General features: G+C 40.9%; 1 protein-coding gene across 1 annotated transcript in view; it reads right to left on the bottom strand.

The window, feature by feature from the left end:
- NEO1 (neogenin 1) overlaps positions 1-21,326 on the bottom strand; it is a 57,570-nt gene extending 36,244 nt beyond the window's left edge. The window contains exon 1 of the mRNA XM_081337050.1: positions 20,844-21,326. Within this exon, the coding sequence (XP_081193176.1) occupies positions 20,844-20,997 (154 nt within the window). The 5' untranslated portion in view covers positions 20,998-21,326. The remainder of the gene's footprint in view (positions 1-20,843) is intronic.
- Positions 21,327-22,059: the final 733 nt, after the last annotated feature.

Below are 22,059 nucleotides of genomic sequence, written 5' to 3'. Positions count from 1 at the left end.
CACAAGAGCCAGACCCCCAGCCAGTGGGGGGGCTGGGGAGAATAAGGTTTTTGTACTGAATCATCCACCTTCCCCTATAAGGGAGAAGAGGTGGGGGGAAGCAGCTGGCATTCTGCCTGCTGCTCTAAAAGTAGCTCCTTGTGACTGTGGTCAAGGCAGTCCACGCTCCAAAATTATTTCCATAAATCACGATCTGGATTTCAGCAACAGCTTTCATCAGCACTAGCACTGGATTCCAATTCCACAACCAAAATATATATAGGAAATTGATTCACTGGACTCTCAAATGTCCAATTGATTTAGAGCCAACCTGATCCCCCTTTTAACCAATTTGATTTGGTCCGGAAAGTTGAGTTGATTCAACAATGTGACTGAAATCAGCTTTGAACAGAATCACCAAACTTGGACGTTTTGCACAGCCCTATTTACTAAAAAAATAAAAATAAAAAATGAATTTATCTCTTCAATGCATTCTTCCCCCCCCCTTTTTTTGAAATGATATGAAAAGATAGGTGAATTTTACAAATAGTGGCTGGGTATATTGCACTTAACTCCTTGCACTGGTTGGCTAGCTGTTTCCGAGTACAATCCAAGGTGCTGATTTTGATCTTTAAAGGCCTATCTACATTTTTAAAGCCCTGAATAATCTTGACACCTCCTATCTGCAGGCCTGATTATACCTATATGAGCCTACAGAGAGATAAGAGAAGGCCTCATTCACTGGCTTATCATGTATCTTACTAGATAATAAAGTTCTCCCAGCAACAATCCCTTTCCCTTGCAATTTCCTCTCTTTGCTTTAAAGACTAAAGACACATTTTTCTTCCCAATCTGCATTTGGCAATTTAAAAAGATGATAATAAATGAAACCAGCTTTTTAAATATAATTTCAGAATGATTACTTCTGCATTAGAATTGCCTGGGCTATCTTGGGAGTCCCGATTTTCCCACAGTAGATTTCAAATCTCCAGATAATTGACTAAACAAAATGAAACTAGTTGGAAGTTTCGTGCAACACTTTTGGAACCAGGCGCAGTATTTCTGCATGCATCGACAACTGACTGCAAAGAATATTCTGTATGCACATTTAGATATGTAGATCTGTTCCCTTTTCACTGAGCTAGCAGTATATAGAACCAGCAACATGCAACAAATTCATTTCAAGGTATCTTTCTGTTCCCACTATTTTGCATATATGGTTGCTTGCCTAGTCTTGCTACAAAGAAGCACAGCTTATTCAAACGGTTTACATATTGTCAACATCTCTTCCATTTGCATCAGTCAACTTTCAGTATGTAACTCTTGCAATGTTTACTGAAGGTCACTGACATCAATCCCGTCTTTTGACAGACAGGCACAGCACTGAAAAAGTCCTAAGAACAGGGACTTGGCTGAAGGAATTCGCTTAGCAGAATACAAATAATAAACATGATGATTTTAATCTCTGTTATGATCTATGGAATAAGGAAATCTACCTCAATTTCTAGATTACAATCAAGAGGGAAAAACAATGTCAAAACAGAAGAACTCTGCTGGAACAACTGAAGTTGTTAAAGAAAGCAAAGGATGTGCTACAGCCAATCAGTTAAAGTACAGCAAACAAAATTTAATTAATTGCCCTTTCTGCTGTTGTTTCCTGTATTGATTATGTCACTATGGTGATTAATAACTTTGATAGATTCATCCTTTATCTCTTTTAAAAGGGGATTAAAATAATTCAGGTTAGTATTAATCAGTAGACATTATCACAGCACATTCCATGACTTAACTATGAAATTTCTTTCAAAATATAAGAGACAAAGGTAGAATATTTCAAATGTGCCACATACAATATATTCGCCCATATACGCCTATACAACAAAGGTAATTACTATATGTATTTCCTAATTACTCATTGCCAACACTAACCCCCATCCATTATTATTAAATTCCTCGTGGATTTTAATTATTCTGGATCAATATGGCCCTTGTTAGAGAAATGAACGTAAGAATTAATTTGCTCCATAAGGCAATGTTAATCTTGATCTAATGCAATGAAATTAATCTTATTTATAGTCTCTCTCATTGGCCAAATATTACTTAAAGTCTTCTATAATAACAGCAATCATTTCTCCCGGCAATAGATTTTATGCTAATTATGTATAGTATATAACACCTTGCATCTTCCTGTACCATTTCTAATCAAGAGCCAAGATCTAATACTGCAGGAAAATTTCTCTATTCACTTTATTTCAAAATTTATAAACTTTTTAAATTCTGTAAAAAAAAATCATAGGGAAAATGACACTACATCATTTTAACAGCTATTTTTTCCATATTTTCCCTCCTTTGTCATTAATTTTGTGATTAAATTACAAATAAAATTAATTTGGTATTCAGATTGCTTTACATATTTATATAACTGCACCATATTTAAGTTGTTTTGTTTATAGTTCCATTCTTAGCACTAAGCAATGGACACAGCTTAGAGGTAAGTCAGACACTTTGGCTGCAGAAAATTTTCCTTTGCAGAATCTCCTTTGTTCAATACATGAATCCCAAAATTCTGCTTTCCACAAAAATCATGGCTAGAGTTATACTGATAGATCTAATTTTCTACATCCCCAGGTATTTTGATTACACAGGAAGTTGTATGTTAATTATTTGTAGCAAAATAAGAAATATAACTCTTGTTAATCATTTTCCTGTAACATAGTAACCCTTCTCCTGATATTTACAAAACACTCAAAAATTCCCAGAACCACCTGAAAGAGTGCCCAACTGCAACAAATCCAGTGCCAACAATCTACTATAGTTTCATTACTGGAATGGAAGCACATTCTAATCTAAAACACCAATTACACAACTAGGGTTATACTTTTGGATCTAGTGCTAAAAACAAAGCTACAATCCTTATAAAAATGTGCACTAATTAGGAGTTTAACTGAGATTTAATTATACATTTAATAATTTTGGCCCTCCTTGCTCACCATCTGTGGGAGACAGGCAAGCTGCGTGTCTCAGAATGAAGGAAAGGGGACATATGACAGAAGCAAACCAGCGAAGCAGGCGCCATTGTTACTGATCAAAAGAAGAAAGGAGAAATTAAATGTTCTTTTTGTATTTATAAAATGTAAATATATTACTTGACAGTTGTTTAGAACTACTATACTAATAACAGATTTCAGGAGAGCTGCATGCGTGCATGTGATTCTGTGTGTGATGGAAAGAATAAAAAAAAATGCAAACCCAAATTGTTTTGTGTCTTTACTTTTCTGTGAAAAAAACCCAGTAGCTTGTATTAAACAGTTCTAGTGACTCTTTCACATTGTTTTAACTGGCAATGTAAAAGGCACGGAAGACAAATACACAGTATGTGGCGTGGCTTTTGGTCTGGGAGGTTGCTGCTTTAACCAGGGCATTAGGAGTTATATGTTGTGGTGATGGATTTAACCTTCATACACTGCCCAAAGAAAATGCTATAAATAAATGTATGCGCTGTACATTAAGCAACGGCATAATGCCTTGATGTCTTTGTGTGCCTCCTTGATATGGAACACAAGTATATTAGTGATGGACTTTGCATCGTGACTCAAGTTTCTTTATTTGCCCCTTTGCCTCCGCTATGGATGCTTACACTGCTAATATCACCTAATGATATTAAAATTATGTCCATGCCATACCGGGGGAACATAAGGCCAGAGTTGGAATCCAGGTAAGAGGTCTGTGAAATGATTCTGATTCAGGAAGAAAGGGTTACTTGCTGCCTGCTTGGAGGCACACATCACACCTGTTGGCCATTCATTACAGAAGAGACACGTTTCAGGAGATGCCAACTGGTGTAATGTTAAGAGTAGAACAGAACAGAACAGAATAGAGCTGGAAGGGACCTTGGAGGTCTTCTAGTCCAGCCCTCTGCTCGAGCAGGAGAACCTATACCATCTCAGACAAGTGACCGTCTAGCCTCTTCTTAAAAATCTCCAGTGAAGATGGAAGCTGTTCCTCACTGTCAGGAAGTTTCTCCTTAATTCTAGGTTGCTTCTCTCTTGGGTCAGTTTCCAACCATTGTTTCTTGTCCTTCCCTCTGGTGCTTTGATGAATAACTTGACCCCCTCTGCCTTGTGGCAGCCCCTCGGATACTGGAACACTGCTATCATGTCTCCCCTATTTCTTCTTTTCTTTAGACTAGCCAAACCCCAAGTCCACGTGTGTCCATGTGTGGCCACGTGTGCTTTAAATCACCTTCTCCCATTTGGATCTTGGACCCTCCCAATGGCTCCTAAAAGACAAAACTAAACTGTTCCTGTAGTTAGTGCTGGCATTTTCACAGGCCTTGACTTGTTCTGCTTGGACAAGTTTCCTTTCCCCACCCACTTCAGTGACATAAATAAAAGCTGCTTAACTCCATTGCAATCTTTGGGAAAGATGAGGGAAATGGTTCATTAGCATTTATTTGAATTAGATAACCCAATGCCTTCAAGGCATTCTAGACTGTTTGACTAAACCTTACAGAAACCTTCAGCCCTACTAGGGCTGAAGATAAGAACATATGGGTATCTCTAGTTTATTTACTATTATTTACTATTTCATTAGAACAATATTTCTTGTCTTAGGAAGCTGAAACCACTTAATGCATGCAATTGCAATTTGACTTTTAAAGCCTGAACTTTCCCTAAATGGGACACAGAAAGTGTTTTCAAAGTTTCAAAACTGGTACTAAGTTAGAACAACTCTGCGTGTTCAAGATGAAAAGACTTTCACTGAAACAGACTTTAGTGCAGAGAATGGTACTGTAGCATTATCATTTAGATCAGAGGTAGGCAACCTTGGCTCTTTTATGACTCGTGGACTTCAACTCCCAGAATTCCTTAGCCAGCCATGGCTCAACATGGAAACCTCTCCATTTCTCCTCAGCATGGCTGGCTCAGGAATTCTGGGAGTTGAAGTCCACGAGTCATAAAAGAGCCAAGGTTTCCTTATTTCAGTAAGAGCTAAATTTAATGGAACTTTGGGGGAAAAAATGTCTGTTAAAACTGAGTGTCTGTTAAATCTGAATTTACATCACTGCAATAATTTATGTTGTTCATTTGATTACCCAATTAAGGTTTTCATTCATTTTAGTTTGTCTCCTATTTAATTATGTAAATGAGGCAAATGACATCAAAACACTAATCATGTAATTTATTCAAAATAAAACAAATGGAGCCAAATGAAATAAACTGCATCAGTGGTCCAGACCGCTAAGGGAACAAGAAAAACATCTGATCCATACGAAATAAAAAAAATTATCTGCTTCATTCAAAATCTGCTGAGTGCCAGTCCAGAAAATTGGGGATTTGTTCTATGACAAATTAAATTGGCATCTGTCTTTGCAACAACCTATATACCTTTATGCCCTAAGTTGTCAGCTTGAAGCTTTTTGTCTGTTAATGGAGGGAGGGAGATATAAATGTGTGCCTTTACTAAAAGAACAAACTGAGGAAATACATTTTTCGGGGAGATTAGGGTTAGGGTAAAATTAAATTCCTCTGTAAGTATAGCAAATATTTATGCCCACTATTTTCTTTGTTGATTAGCATTCTAGCACGTGCCACATAACTCTCTCTGCATGTAGAGTTTGCTTTGCCTGCTTTCATATTTTTTTTTCGTACTGCAGCCATGGGAAAAAAAATTATCCATTGAAGATGCATTAATTCCTAAACATAGAAAATGAACATCACATGAATAATGAATTAGAAAATTTTGCTACATGTCAGCAGCTTTGTAGGAGGAAGCAATATTTATGAAGTCCCTTAGGACAATAAGAAGTTAAAAATGGAAAAGACGCACACACTAACATGAACGCTGTTAGAAAGTTTGAGAATTCGTAGTAGTAACATACCAATGGAGAGGGAGAAATATATTATACAGGCACATTTAGAAACAAACTACAGATGTTGTGTAATCAATATAGCTTAAAATACATTCACCCACACTAAATGAGGCTCCAGAAGAGACAATCTATTACAGAAGAGTGGGGATAGGGCAACATATGGTTTTACTCAGTGCTTTTGGGGGGAAATCCATTACAATAGTTCCCCTTCGCACTTGTTGCAGCTACTTACTGTCAGTTCTGTCTCTGCAGAAGCCAGAGAACTGGGCCTTCTTATACACAAGAGGACAATATGGTCACCATGTTTTGCAGAAAGAAAAACCTGAAGGTAAATTGAAGGTAACAACTGTAAGAGTAGCAAGGAGGAAGGGGGCAAGCAAGGGAAAGAATGGAGGAGGGGGCTTCAATCTTCCTTCGCCTGCAATTTCAAATGCACTAAAGTGGCCAAGTGATAAAATTTGGTTGTTTCTTCTTTCCAACAATCTTGGTGAGGCTGAGAATGCTGGAATGAGGTTGGGTATGAAGGGGAGAGAAAGATGTCCATTCCTGATCTACAGGACACAGGCACACACAGATCACTGGATGATAGCCTGGAACAGGAGAAAAAGGGGCCATCAAGCCCGCACAACTAACCCTTCTAAGTTAGAAAGCTATGCCATCCGTCATCATCATCATAACGCTGAAGTCGGCAATTCCCGACGGGTGGAGTAAATGAGATGATATGAAAAAATCAATGCTAACATAATTCCTTCATCCCGTAATTATTTTTGCAATCCCTATGAAAACATTTCCAAGCGTTGAGCAGCATTCAGATCATCAGGGAAAATTGAAACATTAAATTTGTTCTTCCAGTGCTACAAAGAATGAATTTGCAGCACTATGAGGTCCAGAAACTTTGCCTTATTTTACCAGTGTGTTATAACTTGCCAATGAATCAAAGCCTTTTCACAGCGGATATTTCCACTCCACATGCATCCAATTAGGCTTAAAAAAAAGTTCAACAAAAAGTTGTTTGACCTAAAATTATGATGTAATTGCTTCCAAACTGACCCAAAGTTTTTAGTAATAATAGCTACTGAACTCAGAAACTTTGCCTTCATCTTTCCCAAGAATGATTGTGCTCATGTGGGAAAGGAGGGTTTTTTTGCCATTAATTCTCTCTATCCAGACAAATGGCAATTGCTATCAACAGATTCTAAAGAAACATGCGGTACTCAGATTCCCCCCAAAACCACATCAACAATAAATGGAGAAGCAGTTTCCTACTGATTTTTCCAGATAACAAAAGAAAGATGAGTAAATCATAACATAGACAGAATAGACCTATAAAAGATCTATTAAGATCTTTTCCTGCTGTCCTTGTAGAATACCCATAGTCTTTTAAAAGCTCCTATAAGGGACGCGGTGGCTCAGTGGGTTAGGACGCTGAGCTTGTCGATCAGAATGTCGGCAGTTTGGCGGGTCGAATCCCGAGTGCCGTGTAGCAGAGTGAGCGCCTGTTACTCGTCCCAGCTTCTGCCAACCAGCAGTTCGAAAGCACGTAAAAATGCAAGTAGAAAAATAGGGACCACTACGGTGGGAAGGTAACAGAGTTCCATGCGCCTTTGGCGTCTAGTCATGCTGGCCACATGACCACGGAGACGTCCTCGGACAAGCGCTGGCTTTTCGGCTTTGAAACGGAGATGAGCACCGGCCCCTAGAGTTGGAAACGACTAGCACACATGTGCGGGGGAACCTTTACCTTTTTATAAGAGCTAAGGGTTATTTGAGGAATTTACTCTTCCCAATTATGTCAACTTGTCCCATAAGGCAGAGGTCCCCAACCTTTTGGGCACCAGGGACCGGTACCATGGAGAGAGGTTTTTCCACGGACTGGAGAGCGCTTGGGTTTGTGTACTGCCTGCATCCCACGGATGGGCCTTTACTTGTTTGTGCAGACCGGTTGCTGGCATGCCACAGCCCGGTATTGATCCACGGATCGGGGGTTGAGGACCCCTGCCATAAGGTCTAGCAAGAAGGGCATGCTCCAGGTTTTGATTTTAGGCAGAGCCATCTGGTGGGGTTCAGGAATACAGCCTCTTCTGTAGTTGCATCCACTCTTTGGAGCATCATTTTCCCCAGAGATTAGACTGGGCTGGGCTGAGTTGTGTTGTATTTTTTACCTCAGCTATGTGTTTCCTTATTGTTTTATGTTTTCAATTATTGTTAGCCTCTCAGAGTCAGGGAGGGAGGGAGGGAGGGAGGGAGGGAGGGAGGGAGGGAGGGAGGGAGGGAGGGAGGGAAGGCAGGAAGGAAGGAAGGAAGGAAGGAAGGAAGGAAGGAAGGAAGGAAGGAAGGAAGGAAGGAAGGAAGGAAAGTTGCTCCTCCAAGTTAAACTCTTACAACTGGGGGGAAAATTGCTGTGTATGTTTTGCATGCATGTTTTGTTGACAAGTAAAATATTTTGATATATTAAAATTAAAACTGTCAGAGTTGCTTATAAGAAATAGTTATAAATTAGGGAGGCATTAAAGAGGTAGCAATAGCACATGATAACCTTGTTGCCTGCTGTTGGTGCTTCCTTAATTGAATGCCTATTTTTTTTCTAGGGCTATATGGCTACTATGCAACTTCAGGGGAAAGTGCAGCTTTTAAGCAGCCACCAATAGATACAATGAATGAATTTATATTTAAGTTATAATACTTCTAGTAATTCTTTTCTTATTAGCATTTTAGGTAAATATAGGTAAAGGTAAAAGGGAAAGGTTCCCCCGCACACGCGTGATAGTCGTTTCCGACTCTAGGGGCCGGTGCTCATCTCCGTTTCAAAGCCGAAGAGCCAGCGCTTGTCCGAGGACGTCTCCGTGGTCATGTGGCCGGCATGACTGGACGCCAAAGGCGCACGGAACGCTGTTACCTTCCCACCGTAGTGGTCCCTATTTTTCTACTTGCATTTTTACGTGCTTTCGAACTGCTAGGTTGGCAGAAGCTGGGACGAGTAACAGGCGCTCACTCTGCTACGCGGCACGCGGGATTCATCCCGCCAAACTGCCGACCTTCTGATTGACAAGCTCAGCGTTCCTAACCCACTGAGCCTAAATATGAATAGGATTGTCCAAATAGGGTGCTTGTCTTCCTAAATATCAATTTATAATTAAAACAATTCACAAACAATATATAAACATTAGAGCCATTCCATTCAAAGCCATTTAGGAGCACTGCGTGCCAACAATCAATCTCTATTCAAATGATCATTAAAAGACTTTAATAAAGTTAAATTTTCTGAAGTCAAAGCCACTGTAAAAAAGGCTCTCATAATAACCAATCAATCCAAAATTATGGGTTTCTTTTTTTACACAGCAGTATTTGCCAGAGAAACCTTCTGCCCTTTTCATAAAGACAAAGCAAAAGCAGAAATCCTCATTTCCTAATTATTTCCTAGTTATTTTACAATTACTTCCTTTCAGGAAACTTATGCAGTCTGACTAGCTCCAACACTAATAATTTTCTTCAGAACTAAGCTATCCAAATATCCTAGGAACTTCTAGAGCAGAAACAATGATAAATATGGGTTCTGTGTTGAATAGCACAGCTTTTATTTTGGGAAAATAACTTTATTGGGAATCCTATGAATCTCATCCTAAACAAATCCAGATCTCCACAAATACAAATAACGATTTGATAACTCTACTGAAAACTATAACTGCAAGTGACTAGGAAGCACAGAGAGATTTCCCAAGCAGGAATGTACAAGCAAATGATCCCATTTATTAGTAAAAGTATTTGCTTGTGTTTGAGCGTAGTAGACGTGCTAAATTCAGCTTCTACCCAATCAATGCTCAGGGGGCATATGTAGATTGTGGCAGTTATCGTAGCCAATGAGGTTTATCCAAGGCGCGATTATTGCTAATTGAAAACTTGAGAATGTGGTGACTTGGTAATGGCAAAAAGACAGGAAAAACAAGAAAGTTCCACTTGCCTTTTGGGAAAAGCACCTTCAAGAGAACCATGACCTGGACGATTGAGAATCTCCATAAACAAAAAGGCAGAATTTTTCATTTCTCTTTTGCACCTTTTTTCCACTCAGAGGGGAAATGAAGCTCCAGCTCTTTCACTGTTACATTTCTGGGGGAACAAGGGAACCGCAGCATAAGGTAGACGGGGAGAGGATAAGAGAGAACTGAGCTAACTTAAGTGAACGCAAGATTCCAGGGTTAGGTGGATGACCCTGTCTCTAAGGCAGTGGCCCCCAATCTTTTGGGAACCAGGGACCGGTTCCGTGGAGAGATGTTTTTCCATGGACTGGAGGGGGCCCAGTTTCGTGTGCTGCTTGCATCCTGTGGATGGGGCTTTGTTTGCGCGGCGCAGTTTCTGGCATGCTGTGGACCGCTGCCTGTCCACAAACCAGGGGTTGAGGACCTCTGCTCTAAGGGTCATAAAGGATCATTCTTGGAAATGTTGAAATCTTCTGGACAACTGCTGAAGCTTCATAAGACTAGACAAGAACAAATGTCATCCCATCTTCAAAAGGAGAACTTGGGAAAATTATCAGCTTCTTTGCTGTTCTACAAAATCTTAGTGTGGTGCTGTATTTCTTGACTGCCGTTTCCTTTTTAACTAAGGCAGAACCTGTCCATTACTTCGGTGTCTTTACAGGTAGTCCTCAACTCACATCAGCTCGTTTAGTGAACATTTGAAGTTAGAACAGCACTGAAAAAGTAACTTATGACTGTTTTTCACACTTGCGACCACTGCGGCATCCCCATGGTTCACGTGATCAAAATTCAGATGCTTGGCAACTGACTCAGATTTGTGATCACAGGGTCATGTGATCACCTTCTGCAACGTTCTAACAAGCAAAGTCAACGGGGAAGCCAGATTGATTGAACGATCATGTTACTAACTTAATAACCGCAGTGATTCACTTAACAACTGTGGCAAGAAAGGTCGTAAAATGGGGCAAAATTCACTTCACAAATGTCTCACTTAGCCACAGAAATTTTGGGTTCAACTGAGGCCATAAGTTGAGGGCTGCTTGTATTGTGACTTCTAAGGCTGACTGCTATCCTTGTTGCTATTAGTTTGCTGTTCTTTATATTTAACTTTAGTTCCATTTTTCTCCCCACTATGATCCCTGGTTATATATTAGCTGGAGCAAGAAGGAAAGAGGTGGATATAAATATCACTGTAAAACATTTATAAATGGTGACCTAGAAACCAGAAATTATTACCATCCCTATTTTGACAAATGTACTTCAGCAGTATATTTTATGTAAAGGATTAATTGAAATAAGCTGACTTTCTAAAAATTGCACAAGTTAATTAGATTTGTATTGCACTCTTTGAACATGTTCATCATATGTTATGATGGAAGTTTCTTGTCACAGCAGTTTTTTTTTCTTTTAAGGCAACTTCCTAGGCTATTATTATTATCATCACCATAATCAGATATGGAAAATGAAGATTACTGATTAATTAAATACTGACACGACAAGGATCCACGAGTTATAGCTTGGTTGAATAACCAGCTTTTCCTTATGTTTATCATTCTTTGCTTTTTGTTAAGTCTCTACAATTGTTTCTAACAATTTTATTTCTTATTTCTTAAACAGTTTTATCCCACCCTTTCTCTAAGATATTTAGAGCAGCATATAATCTCCACTCTTTTCCCCCTCTTACTGACATACATGAAGCAGAAATACAGTGACTACAATCCCACATCAACTTCATGAGGGAAGAATTTAAATCCAAATCTGCATGTTTTAATCACAATTTTTAGTCATTGTCATGCACTGGTCTGTAGAATACTATGTTCCCTCTGCAAACTACAGTGGCAAACCACTACAGCTTTAAATCCCAATTGTCTTATTAACACAGGATGCTATTTACAATAAAATAGCTGCACATTTCCATTTAGTTTTGCACACAATCACTGTTTTCTGTCTCCTGCTGTGGCTACAGATCCTTAAATACTGTTCAACAAGAAGGCAAAAGTACCCAAGCATTACTTGGTGGATTTTCCATTTTATATATGTGGGTACACACACATTAGGATTGCAATTCTGTTTTCACTTCTTGGAAATTAAGACTTGCTGAACCCAGAATCCTAATTTTAAAGTCTTCTTATAAAAGAATAAGCAAGAATTCATAGAAATAATAGAAAAAAATCTACTAACAAAAAGAAGAGTATTTAGACAAGGTAACATTTTACAAATATTTCATTTAATAGGGTTTTTTTTTAAAAAGGGGACTGTTTTTAAGGAATACTTTTTCTAAACTGGGAGAACACTGACTGTTTTGTTTGAGCCTGCCAAAAGCCATACACCAAAATCAGACTTTCTCCCCCCTAAAGTACACAATCTTAGTTCACATCACACAAGCTTCCTTGTTCCTACTTAAGTGCTCTCTTCTGTGAAGCAAGGCTTTATATGCCTGTGGTGGAATAAGCCCACTAGTTTATTTCTCTTTCAAAATGTATGCAGTTAATTAAAGTGTAAAGTAATACCTGTTTTGAAAGTTTGGCACAGAGGAGTGACATGTTCTTTTAAACTGAGAATGTGTCAAAAAGAGGTCAATTTGTGCTCAGGAGTCGTGTAAACGTTTCGTTTTGGAATCCCTGCACATTTTTAAAAGGCATGGGGAATTAGTTTGGTTATTATAAGTTCATCAATTTCTTGCAATGACTGGATTTTTCCTTTCCATTTATTTTTTTCCCTTTAAGAGAACGAACTCTATTTCCTACTCACACAACCTGAGAAAGATTTAAACAATAAAACAATTCATTTAAAAAAAACAAATCCAGGGTACAAATAGAAGTTATACAGCCTCTACTGAGATTCCCAAGAGTCATTTGGGAAAAAGTAACTTTTGGGAGCTTCCCAATGACACTCACCACATGTCATTTTGCTGAGACTACAGCACTACTGCATATTTTGCCTACTCGAACCTAAGAAACGTGTAACCCAGGGTGAACAATCTGTGGCCTTCACCCCTTAAGGAATCCTTGGTCTAATCTTTTATGGCCCTCAATTAATTTCAAGAGCCCTTTGAAAAAAATCAATTCACCTTGAGTAGGAGCAATCTGTCAAGGAAGGAAGGACAAAAGTATCAGAAAGAGAGAGAGGAATATTGTCACTTTATTGTCTTATTTACTGCTGGTTGAACTCCCTATTCATTACTGACATGCAGTTCTTACAGATTATTTCCAAATAAATATGAACCTCAACAGAAAAAAAAGATTTTCCACTGTATATACATTTTCCTACAGACGATCATTATCTTACAGTCATAAGGTCGTGTTCAGCAAAAGCAATACTTTAGGTTAATAATCACTTTCGTTTCCTAAAGTATGCTAAGCAGAAACATCTTTGCAAACTCCCTTTAAAACATTTCAATGTATTATGAAAAGTGTTGCATCAAAGAAACATTTTTATTTCTTTTTCTAGATTATCTCCCCCCAAAAAGGACATATTTCTAACAACTGTTACGATGTGCATATTATCAATACATTAAACACATTTCCAACTGCATTACATGACTACACAATGGATTCCAGTGATGATAAATGTATTCATTATTTTTTGTGTCAATGAAGAAATTTTCCCTCATAAGTGCAAGTTTGCTTAAACATTTGTTGATCAATATTCTGGGGAAGGACTATAAAGCAGCAATAGAACTTGTGCTTCATATATACACAAGCACGTTAAATAAAAAGATTTCCATTATTTTTACATTCAGCCTAAGAGTTTTTTCAAATGATTATTTTAAATCACTACAAGATGTTTCCAAATTATGCTTACAAAGTGTGTTATTTACACAAGGTATAGACTGAAAAACTATATTCTACAATGAATCAAATATTTTCCAAAGTATACTTTGCCTTCTTACATCCTTATAAGTGAATTATAAAAATTCCGTAAGCAAACTCTGGCCAAGAAACTAAATCCACTAAAGAAATTCAGATGAAACATCTAGTCTACAATTTCAAAATTGTATATAGGGTAGAAATTTACAGAATCACTACATTTGATATAAAATCACAGATCAAGCATAATTTTCCAAAGGGAAAAGTGGCTGAAATACAACCATACCAACAGGAACCACAATTGTCTATGTTATCTGCTGAATTTCCTCACAGACAAGCAGCAAAGCTTAGTGCAGCTTTTGGCAATTTGTATTTAAATGGCAGAATAGAACTTAGTCTTCCATATTCTATCAACATACTATAGCTGGATTCACACATTGTAAATAAACCAACACTGTCTGGATTAAAAGAAAACTTTTGAAGACTCAATCAGAAGTACAATGTCTGGGATGATATAGCATGCTACTTCCTGTTTAGGGCTTCAAATACACCTGGGATATTTTGCCCATTGCATCAATGCTTTTTTTAAAAAAAAATCTATTTTATATTTACCTAACTTGCCATTGCTAGTGACTTTATCACTCCTCTGAGATAATAAGAAAGAGTAATCATGCAAATTGTTCTTTGGGCTTTAAAGGGCCTGACCAAGTTCCTGCATATTGGCTAAGTCAGGGAAAGTTCTCTAGGAAATCACAGCCAAAGCACGTTAACAAAGAAGATGCAACAGCTAGAAAGATAGTAAGGCATAATAAGTAAAAATGAAGAACTATTAAAGAGATAAATGTTATTTTAATTAGGACTTTGAAGTCTCATGATGAGATGCATCATACTGCAATTCAATTAAATCTCATTGTGTGTTTTCGAATAATCTACAAGCTACCTTCTGACTTGATTAGTTTACTAAAAATACAATGTAAACATATACACATGCTCACTCAAAAATACACAGAATGCTAGATAGATTTTCATTAGCTTGCAAGCCATATTATGAGTGTTACTAATGTTATTTTATGCAAAGTACAGCTTGGAAACATTTAATAATAATAAATATCTCAATCTCCATCTCTAAGCAGTGCAGTATACAATAAAGTATCACCTAGAAGCAGAAAGATACAAGTGCATTGGAGCTAAGCTGCCACTAATTCAAAACTGACATGTAAAAAAATTAGCCAATCAATATATTTTTAATTTCCTCTTCATAGCTCTATGCAAGCATCCACTCTGATATGCCAACAGTTTTTACTTAACTTATTTTTTGTGGTAAATAAATATCAAACTGTTCAATACCCGTAATGCTGATTATTGTGGAAGGTTATGATATTATTTACTCATGCATTTCAGAGGCAAGGACAAAAAGTAGTTGAGTTTCACTGTAGAAATAAATTTAAGATTAAATTGTGGAAGAAACAGCCACTTCAGGGATACAGCCATTCATCTACAATGTATGGTTTTTCTTTTATGCAAGAATAAATACTGATAACCTTTTCAGAAAATCCTGTGCCAAGTGTTCTAGAGACTCTGGCCAATGCCAATCAAATTAGTATGGTTATTGAATGGATAATCAATGTTTAAGCAGTAGTACAGATGAAAAGGTTTAGGTGGCACATGACTTTTAATCAATAAGTATAAACTTCTTGCTCTCATAATTTCTGCAATTATGCACTCTTATGCATGCATAAAATTACCTTCAGATTTAATAAGATGCTGCTTTAATGCATAACTTTTCATACCATTACCTTGTTAAATCAAGAAATTACTATGTGAAAAAATAAAGCTAGTCATCTGGACAACAGGTTCTACCACAGCCAAAATGCTGTCCGTACTTTTTAACCTTTTCTCAGTGGGGATCAATGGGTGGAGAGACACAGGTGTCATCAAAATGATGCAAAGTCATAATACAAAATGATTGAAATATGTAATTCATGATTAGCTGGTTTATCATTGAGCAGATGGTTGGAAACCAGCCCAACAACAAACTAGCTAAGTGCCAATCTGACACCAAGGAATAATGAAGAATTCTCACATTTTCCCCAAAGAAAGCATTATGTGAAACAAGGTCACTGACCCCAAATCATCAAATCTGAATCTGAATTATGTTATCTGAAACAATGTAATTTGAATTATGTTAAATAGAGCACTGAGCTGGACAGACTAGTTCTTCAAACTAATATTGTTGTTGTTGTTGTTAGTTACGAAGTCGTGTCCTGTCCATCGCGACCCCATGGACAAACTAATATAGCATTTACAAATTCCGGGAGAAATACACTGCCCTTCTTAATCAAGCTATGTTAACTTTCCATATACCGGTACCTGTGCTATAAAAATAAGCATTGTTTTGCTAGTGGATACATACAAACCCAAGTTTTGCAATAGATTATGAAGAAACAGCAAAACCTGGAGCTTCCCCCCCCTTTTTTCATAAAGTTCTCTGCCACTCATCACAACAATAGCCCCAAGAGAATTTGCTCTCCTTTCCATGTAGGAATGGATCACACTACTCATGCCAACTTCTGTTCCTTTATTTACTTTTTTTTAAAATTCCATTTATATCCCACCCTTCTCCGAAGACTCAGGGCGGCTTACAAGCTTAGCAGTAGCCTTCATTCTATGTATATGCCTGCTTGTTAGGGCTTTCACACACACCCCAAGCGGCATTATTACAAAGTCAGCTTATTGCCCCCAACAACCTGGGTCCTCATTTTACCTACCTCAGAAGGATGGAAGGCTGAGTCAACCTTGAGCCTGGTGGGACTCGAACCTGCACTAATTGCAGGCAGCTGGTGTTACTTAAGGAGGCATTAGCCCACTGCTCCACCAAGGCTCCTTCTACATAGTTTCATCCTGCATTGGGACTCAGTACTGTGAAACTGATTTTTAGAAGCAGAAGCGTTTTAGTTGTTCACTTCAGCTCTACTGCAAAATAACATTTATCTCAGTCCCTATCTGGCTTATTTCATCTGTGATGACAACAATCACAGCAATAGTGGGGTATAGATATTATTTCACATATTCTCCCCCACACACACACACACACCTTCCTTTATTTTATTGAGACCACTACAATTTAGTGGAAGGAGGGGAGAAGCCAGGATTCCATAATCCTACAGCATAACACGCCCATCTTGCTCTTTGATGATAGCAGCAATTCAAACACGAACATTGTAAGAATCGTCAACCTTGTTGAAAAACACAGCGTTCCAATAATGTATAGCGGTAGGAGATTTTTGTTTTTTTATACTATTTTATACTATTTTTATACTATTTCAAAATCTCACAAATTTTGTCTTATGACAGTTGCCTTGTGAGATGCTACTAGAGAATCATGGTTGTCTGTTTTGAGTGACTCACTGGCAATTTTCAAGGGGAACAATTTAGAGATGAAGCCATTGTACCCCACTCTGTTAGTTGCTACTATTCATTACCTCTGTCCTAGAGAATTTTTGCATAAGATCATTGGGACAGTTGCACATACCCACCACCTTTTCCATCTTCTGGCCATTTTCAAGGACAGAATTTGTTTATTATCTATTTATCTTTATACCAATCAGTCATGTTGAAAGCCTACTGCAGTCCAGGGACTTTTGACAGCTTCCATTATATGAAAAAATTAAAAGACCCACAGTACATAAAACATAAAAAATAAACCATAAAATCATAAACCAATAAATTCTGTCAACCATTACAAAAACAAAGGCAAAACATAAATATGTGAATAAAAGATGACACAAGTCATGAACTCAGCTGGAAAAGCTCTCCAACAACCTTCTAAAAATCATCAGGGAGAAGGCTGGTCTGATCTCCCTTGGGAAAAGTCCTTGACTTACCACCATTCATTTAGCAACTGATTGAAGCTACAATGGCTCAACCAGTCTTCGCGCTTATGACCACTGAAGCGTTTGTGTCACTGTAAGTTGGGGGTGGGGGCACGAAGGGAGATTCAGTCAATCTCAGTGTATACATGATTGTACTTTGACAATAAAGGTTCATTCATCTTCATTCCTACATGATGAAAATTCGGGCACTTGGTAACCGGCATGGTCTCAAGGCCATGTGATCGCCATTTGGACTTTCCCCCAACCTCCTTTCGACAGCAAAGTCAACATGGGAATCTGGATTTGCTTGATGGTTTTGTGATTCATTGAACGATTGGAATGATTTGGCAAAAAAAGTCATAAAAACAAGCATGACTCATTTAACAACCACCTTACTTAGCAATGGAAATTCTGATCCCGACTATGATTGTAAGTCAAGGACTACCTGAATTCCCAAATGCTGGTGGTGTCACTGAAAAGTAGTACTTCCTGAATTCAGCTCCTTTCACCTCCTTGAAGTGCAGGATCAGAAGGAGCTTCTCCTTATATCAGGGGTCCCCAACCCCCGATCCATGAACCGGTACCAGGCCGCGGCATGCCAGCAACCAGTCCGCACAAACAAGCAGAGCCCCATCCGTGGGATGCAGGCAGCACACAAAACCACGCACTCTTCAGTCCGTGGAAAAACCTTTCTCCATGGAACCGGTCCCTGGTGCCCAAAAGGTTGGGGACCTCTGCCTTAGATGCTCTGGTGCATTGGGTCAATCCAGATTGGTGGAGACTGTGCTTGAGCCACTAGTTCTAAATCTACCTCGAGAACATACCACCAGAAGCCCTTCACAGAATATCAGAGATGGAAACTTTCAATCAGCAATTACAATAGAAGAAAGTTGTTTTCAGCAGCAGCCTCCTAATAGTAATTCCTTTCCTCAAAAAACTACCTGGGATTTTGTTTATTACCTCTTTAGCACCTTTTATCTTTCTAAGTCTTTTAAACTGCAGCGATTTTAATGCCATTTGTGGATTGTGCTTTTTATCCCCCTGCTCTTTATTTTAATCACCTGATGTTTTTTTTTTCCTTTATAGTATCACTCCTTGCAGTGATTGTTAGTTTTATGTTGTCAGCCACAAAGAAATTTTGTTGCAGAATAGCACATAATCAAAAGTAAATTAAAAAAATGAAACATTTCAAGTACTAAGTCACTCTACAAAGATGTAAACATTCAAAGAACACACCCAAACATTTATGACTGACTTTTCAAACTGCAGTATCAGTAGCCACAACTACTGCCATGTCAGGACTTTTGCATGTCAGTCATCTAAACTCACCTCAAGACTGAAAATACACAAGGATGCTAAGCTCAAATATGTACCTGAAAACTGTTAGTAAAGATTATAAGGCGTAAACTAAAATAGTTTTAATAGTACTATTTATTACCAGTCAGAATTTCAGCCTTCTCCAACATGTTTGCCCTCTAAATGTTTTGGATTACAACTGGCATCATCCTCAGGCAGCATGTTTAAAGTGGTAATAAAACCAACTGGAAGGTATGAAATAGCTGAAATAAGAGCCATTTGCAGTTTACATGCCTTTTCTCAGCATTATTCTGATTTCAATTCGAGGTAGCGTCCCAGCTAAATGGTAAAGAAATGTACTCCAATTAACATTCTGTTTGTGTGTACACATTTACTACCAAAAAAATATACACTGCCAACTTGTTTTTCCCCAGTTTCAGCCATGTACCATAACCACAGGATATGCTAGGTATAGGTACTGAAAAGCTGAGATCACTACAGATATAATAAATACACTGAAAAACAAAATCCATATAGTAAGTACCTTGATGTGTAATGTCAAAAAGACAAGCATAACCATCTGAGGCTGTTTTAGACATTTCTGACAGGACTGAATCCGTTTTCATTTGTTTTAATATCTGGTCTCCTTAACTGTACAATAAGAACCCAGCCTCTTATAGTGCAGCATAAAGGTATGCACATTTTTAATTAAAAGCATTTCAAATCTGAAATGTTGCAGGTTCAAAACACGTTGCACCTCCCTAATGTGGGGCTGCAACTTACACATTCCTCTGGCAGTTAATTAACTTTACTTTCCGTAACACAAAAAGCCATTTACGTGGGCAGCTCCCTAATTGCTAACACAAGCTTCCCATCCTGCCCAGGTTTTTAGAAGTAAACAAGCCTGGGATCACACTACACACCCACAAGATTGAAGGCTAGCTCTTGCACGCCACACTGCACCTGACATAACTTAAGGACAATGTGCGCGCCGGCATCACACGCCAGCTCCTTTTCAGGAGTAAAAAATACGCTGACTGCAGAAAGCCAAGCAGGTGAAGGAGGGGGGTGGGATTTCCCCCTAAAGAAATACCACCAGGTTCCCCCTACCATTTGTCTCCCATCTCAAAAGAGCACCACTCATCCAAGGCAACGGGGAGTGGAGAGAGGAGGGGTATGCGCTGATGAATGACCAACCAAAGACGCACTTCTGCAGGGGCTCTCCCTCCTGCCTACTTACTCTACAGCCGCCGTAGTAGTAGTAGTCATAGTAGCCGTAGTAATAGTAATAGTAGTAAATGGCACCAGCAACCGTCTATTACCGGGAGGCGCAGTGGCCTCTGCTGGCACACCAAATCCTTGTGAAACACCTCCGGTTGGGACTCTTACAAGTGGAGGCAACCTGTGTGGGCTTTTTTTTTCCCCTGGGGGAGGAAAAGTGGGCAGAAGGAGTGAATGCAGAAAGAGAAAAAGAGACGGGGGGGGGTGGTTGCAGGGGGGGGAAGCACCTCTTTCCATCCTTTGATGTCCGTTTTTCTGTCTGGAGGGGGGGGAGAAAGGGACACCCTTCCCCTCCCCCTTCGCAGGCAGCATCAGCACCACGGCCGGGATCGCCAAGGCTCTCAGGCGGCTGACAAAAGACACCCCCCCACAGACCAGCAAAAAAACCACACACACACACACACACACACACACAGACAAGACACACAAACACCCCCGCACGAGGAGGGCCGGGGTCCCCTGCCTGGGGGAGGCCGAGGCAGAAGGAGAAAGAGAAAGAAAGGAGGAGAGGGGGGGGAGAGAAAGGAGCGACCCCCGCCTGCTCCTCAAGCCGAGGCCGGCGCCTGCGGGGGGGGGGGACCCTGCGCGGCATCCCCGCTGCGAGGCCAGCAGCCCCGCCGAGACCCCGCCGAGTGTGTCGGAGGGGGGGGATTCCGCGCGGGGGGGCGGGGTGAAGGAGAGAGACCCTCCTCCCCCTCCCCGGGCGCCCCCCAAACCCCCCTCCCCCCCGAAGCCCCCTCCCCCCCGGCCGGGCACTCACCTGCGGGCTGCTGCTGCTGCTGCTGCTGAGGCGGCGCGGCGGCGGCGGCGGCGGCGGCGCTCCGGGCAGCCGAGTCGGGGCGCTGCCCGCCGAGCAGCGCGACCCAGAGCGAGGCGAGGAGCAGCAGCCGCCGCCAGGCGCCCCGCGCCGCCATGGCTCGCTCCCCCTCACGCCGGCGGCCGGGCACGCAGAGGGGGCGCGGCGGCGGCCAGGGCAGCCGAGCGGGCTCAGCGTCTCCTGCGCTCCGCGCCGAGGAAGGCGGGCGGGCGGGCGAGAAGGCGGGCAGGGAAGGAAGGAAGGAGGGACGGGGGTCACTCCATGGCGGGCCGGTCCCGCCGCCGCCGAGCCCCTTTTTTCGCCTCAGAGAGTCGCGCCGACAGCAGCGGGCAGGAGGAGCAACAGCCCGGCGCGCTCCCGGCTCCGCCGTGCGTGCGTGCGTGCGTGCGTGCGTGAGGCGCGCGCTCCCGCACCCCTCTCTCTCTCTCGCTCTCTCTCTCTCTCTCTCTCCTTTTCTCCTCACGCTCCTTCGCCCGTTGGCCCGCCGCGCAGGCGCACCCGCCTTTCCATTGATTTCTTCCCCCCCCCCTCTCTCTCTCTCTCTGTAGCGCGCGCGTGTGTCTGTGTCTGTCAGGGAGGGAGCGCGCGCTGAGCTGACAGAATTCCAAAGGAAGGGGGAGGGGGCCGAGGAAGCCCCGAGGAGGCGTGTCCGCCTGCGCACGCGCGCCGGCTCGCCCCGGGCCGCGGCAGGCGATGCTCGGCCTCCTCCCTCCTCCCTCTCTTCTCTCTCTCTCTCTCTCTCTCTCTCTCTCTCTTCCCCCCCCCGCGGAGTTCGTCTCTCACGGACATTCCCGAACTCCGCCCCGACGAGTGACGGAGGGCAGCGGGAAGGAAAACCCGGCGAGAGGGAGAATTCCAAAGAGGAGGAGGAGGAGGAGGAGGAGAAACCGAGCAATGGGCTGCCCTGAAAGAGACGGAAGAGACGGGACGGGGAAGAGGAGCGGGACGGAGGGAAAACCCGTCCTGGCTTTTCGGGTGTAGGGAGGGAAGGGAAGGGGTCCCGCGGGGTTAAAGGGAGGGAGTTTGGGGGGGGAGACAAGCTGAACCCTGCGCCGTTGTCAAAGTCAGCGGCTCCCCCAGTTCAGTTGGCTTGTTTTTTATTTTATTTATTTTTATTTTAATTCCATTTATATCCCGCCCTTCTCCGAAGACTCAGGGC

Source organism: Vipera berus (genome assembly GCF_964194415.1).
Source record: "Vipera berus genome assembly, chromosome: 12".
Lineage (NCBI taxonomy): Eukaryota > Metazoa > Chordata > Lepidosauria > Squamata > Viperidae > Vipera > Vipera berus.
The sequence above is the reverse complement of the archived record's forward strand: the minus strand, read 5'-3'. Positions and strand labels throughout refer to the sequence as shown.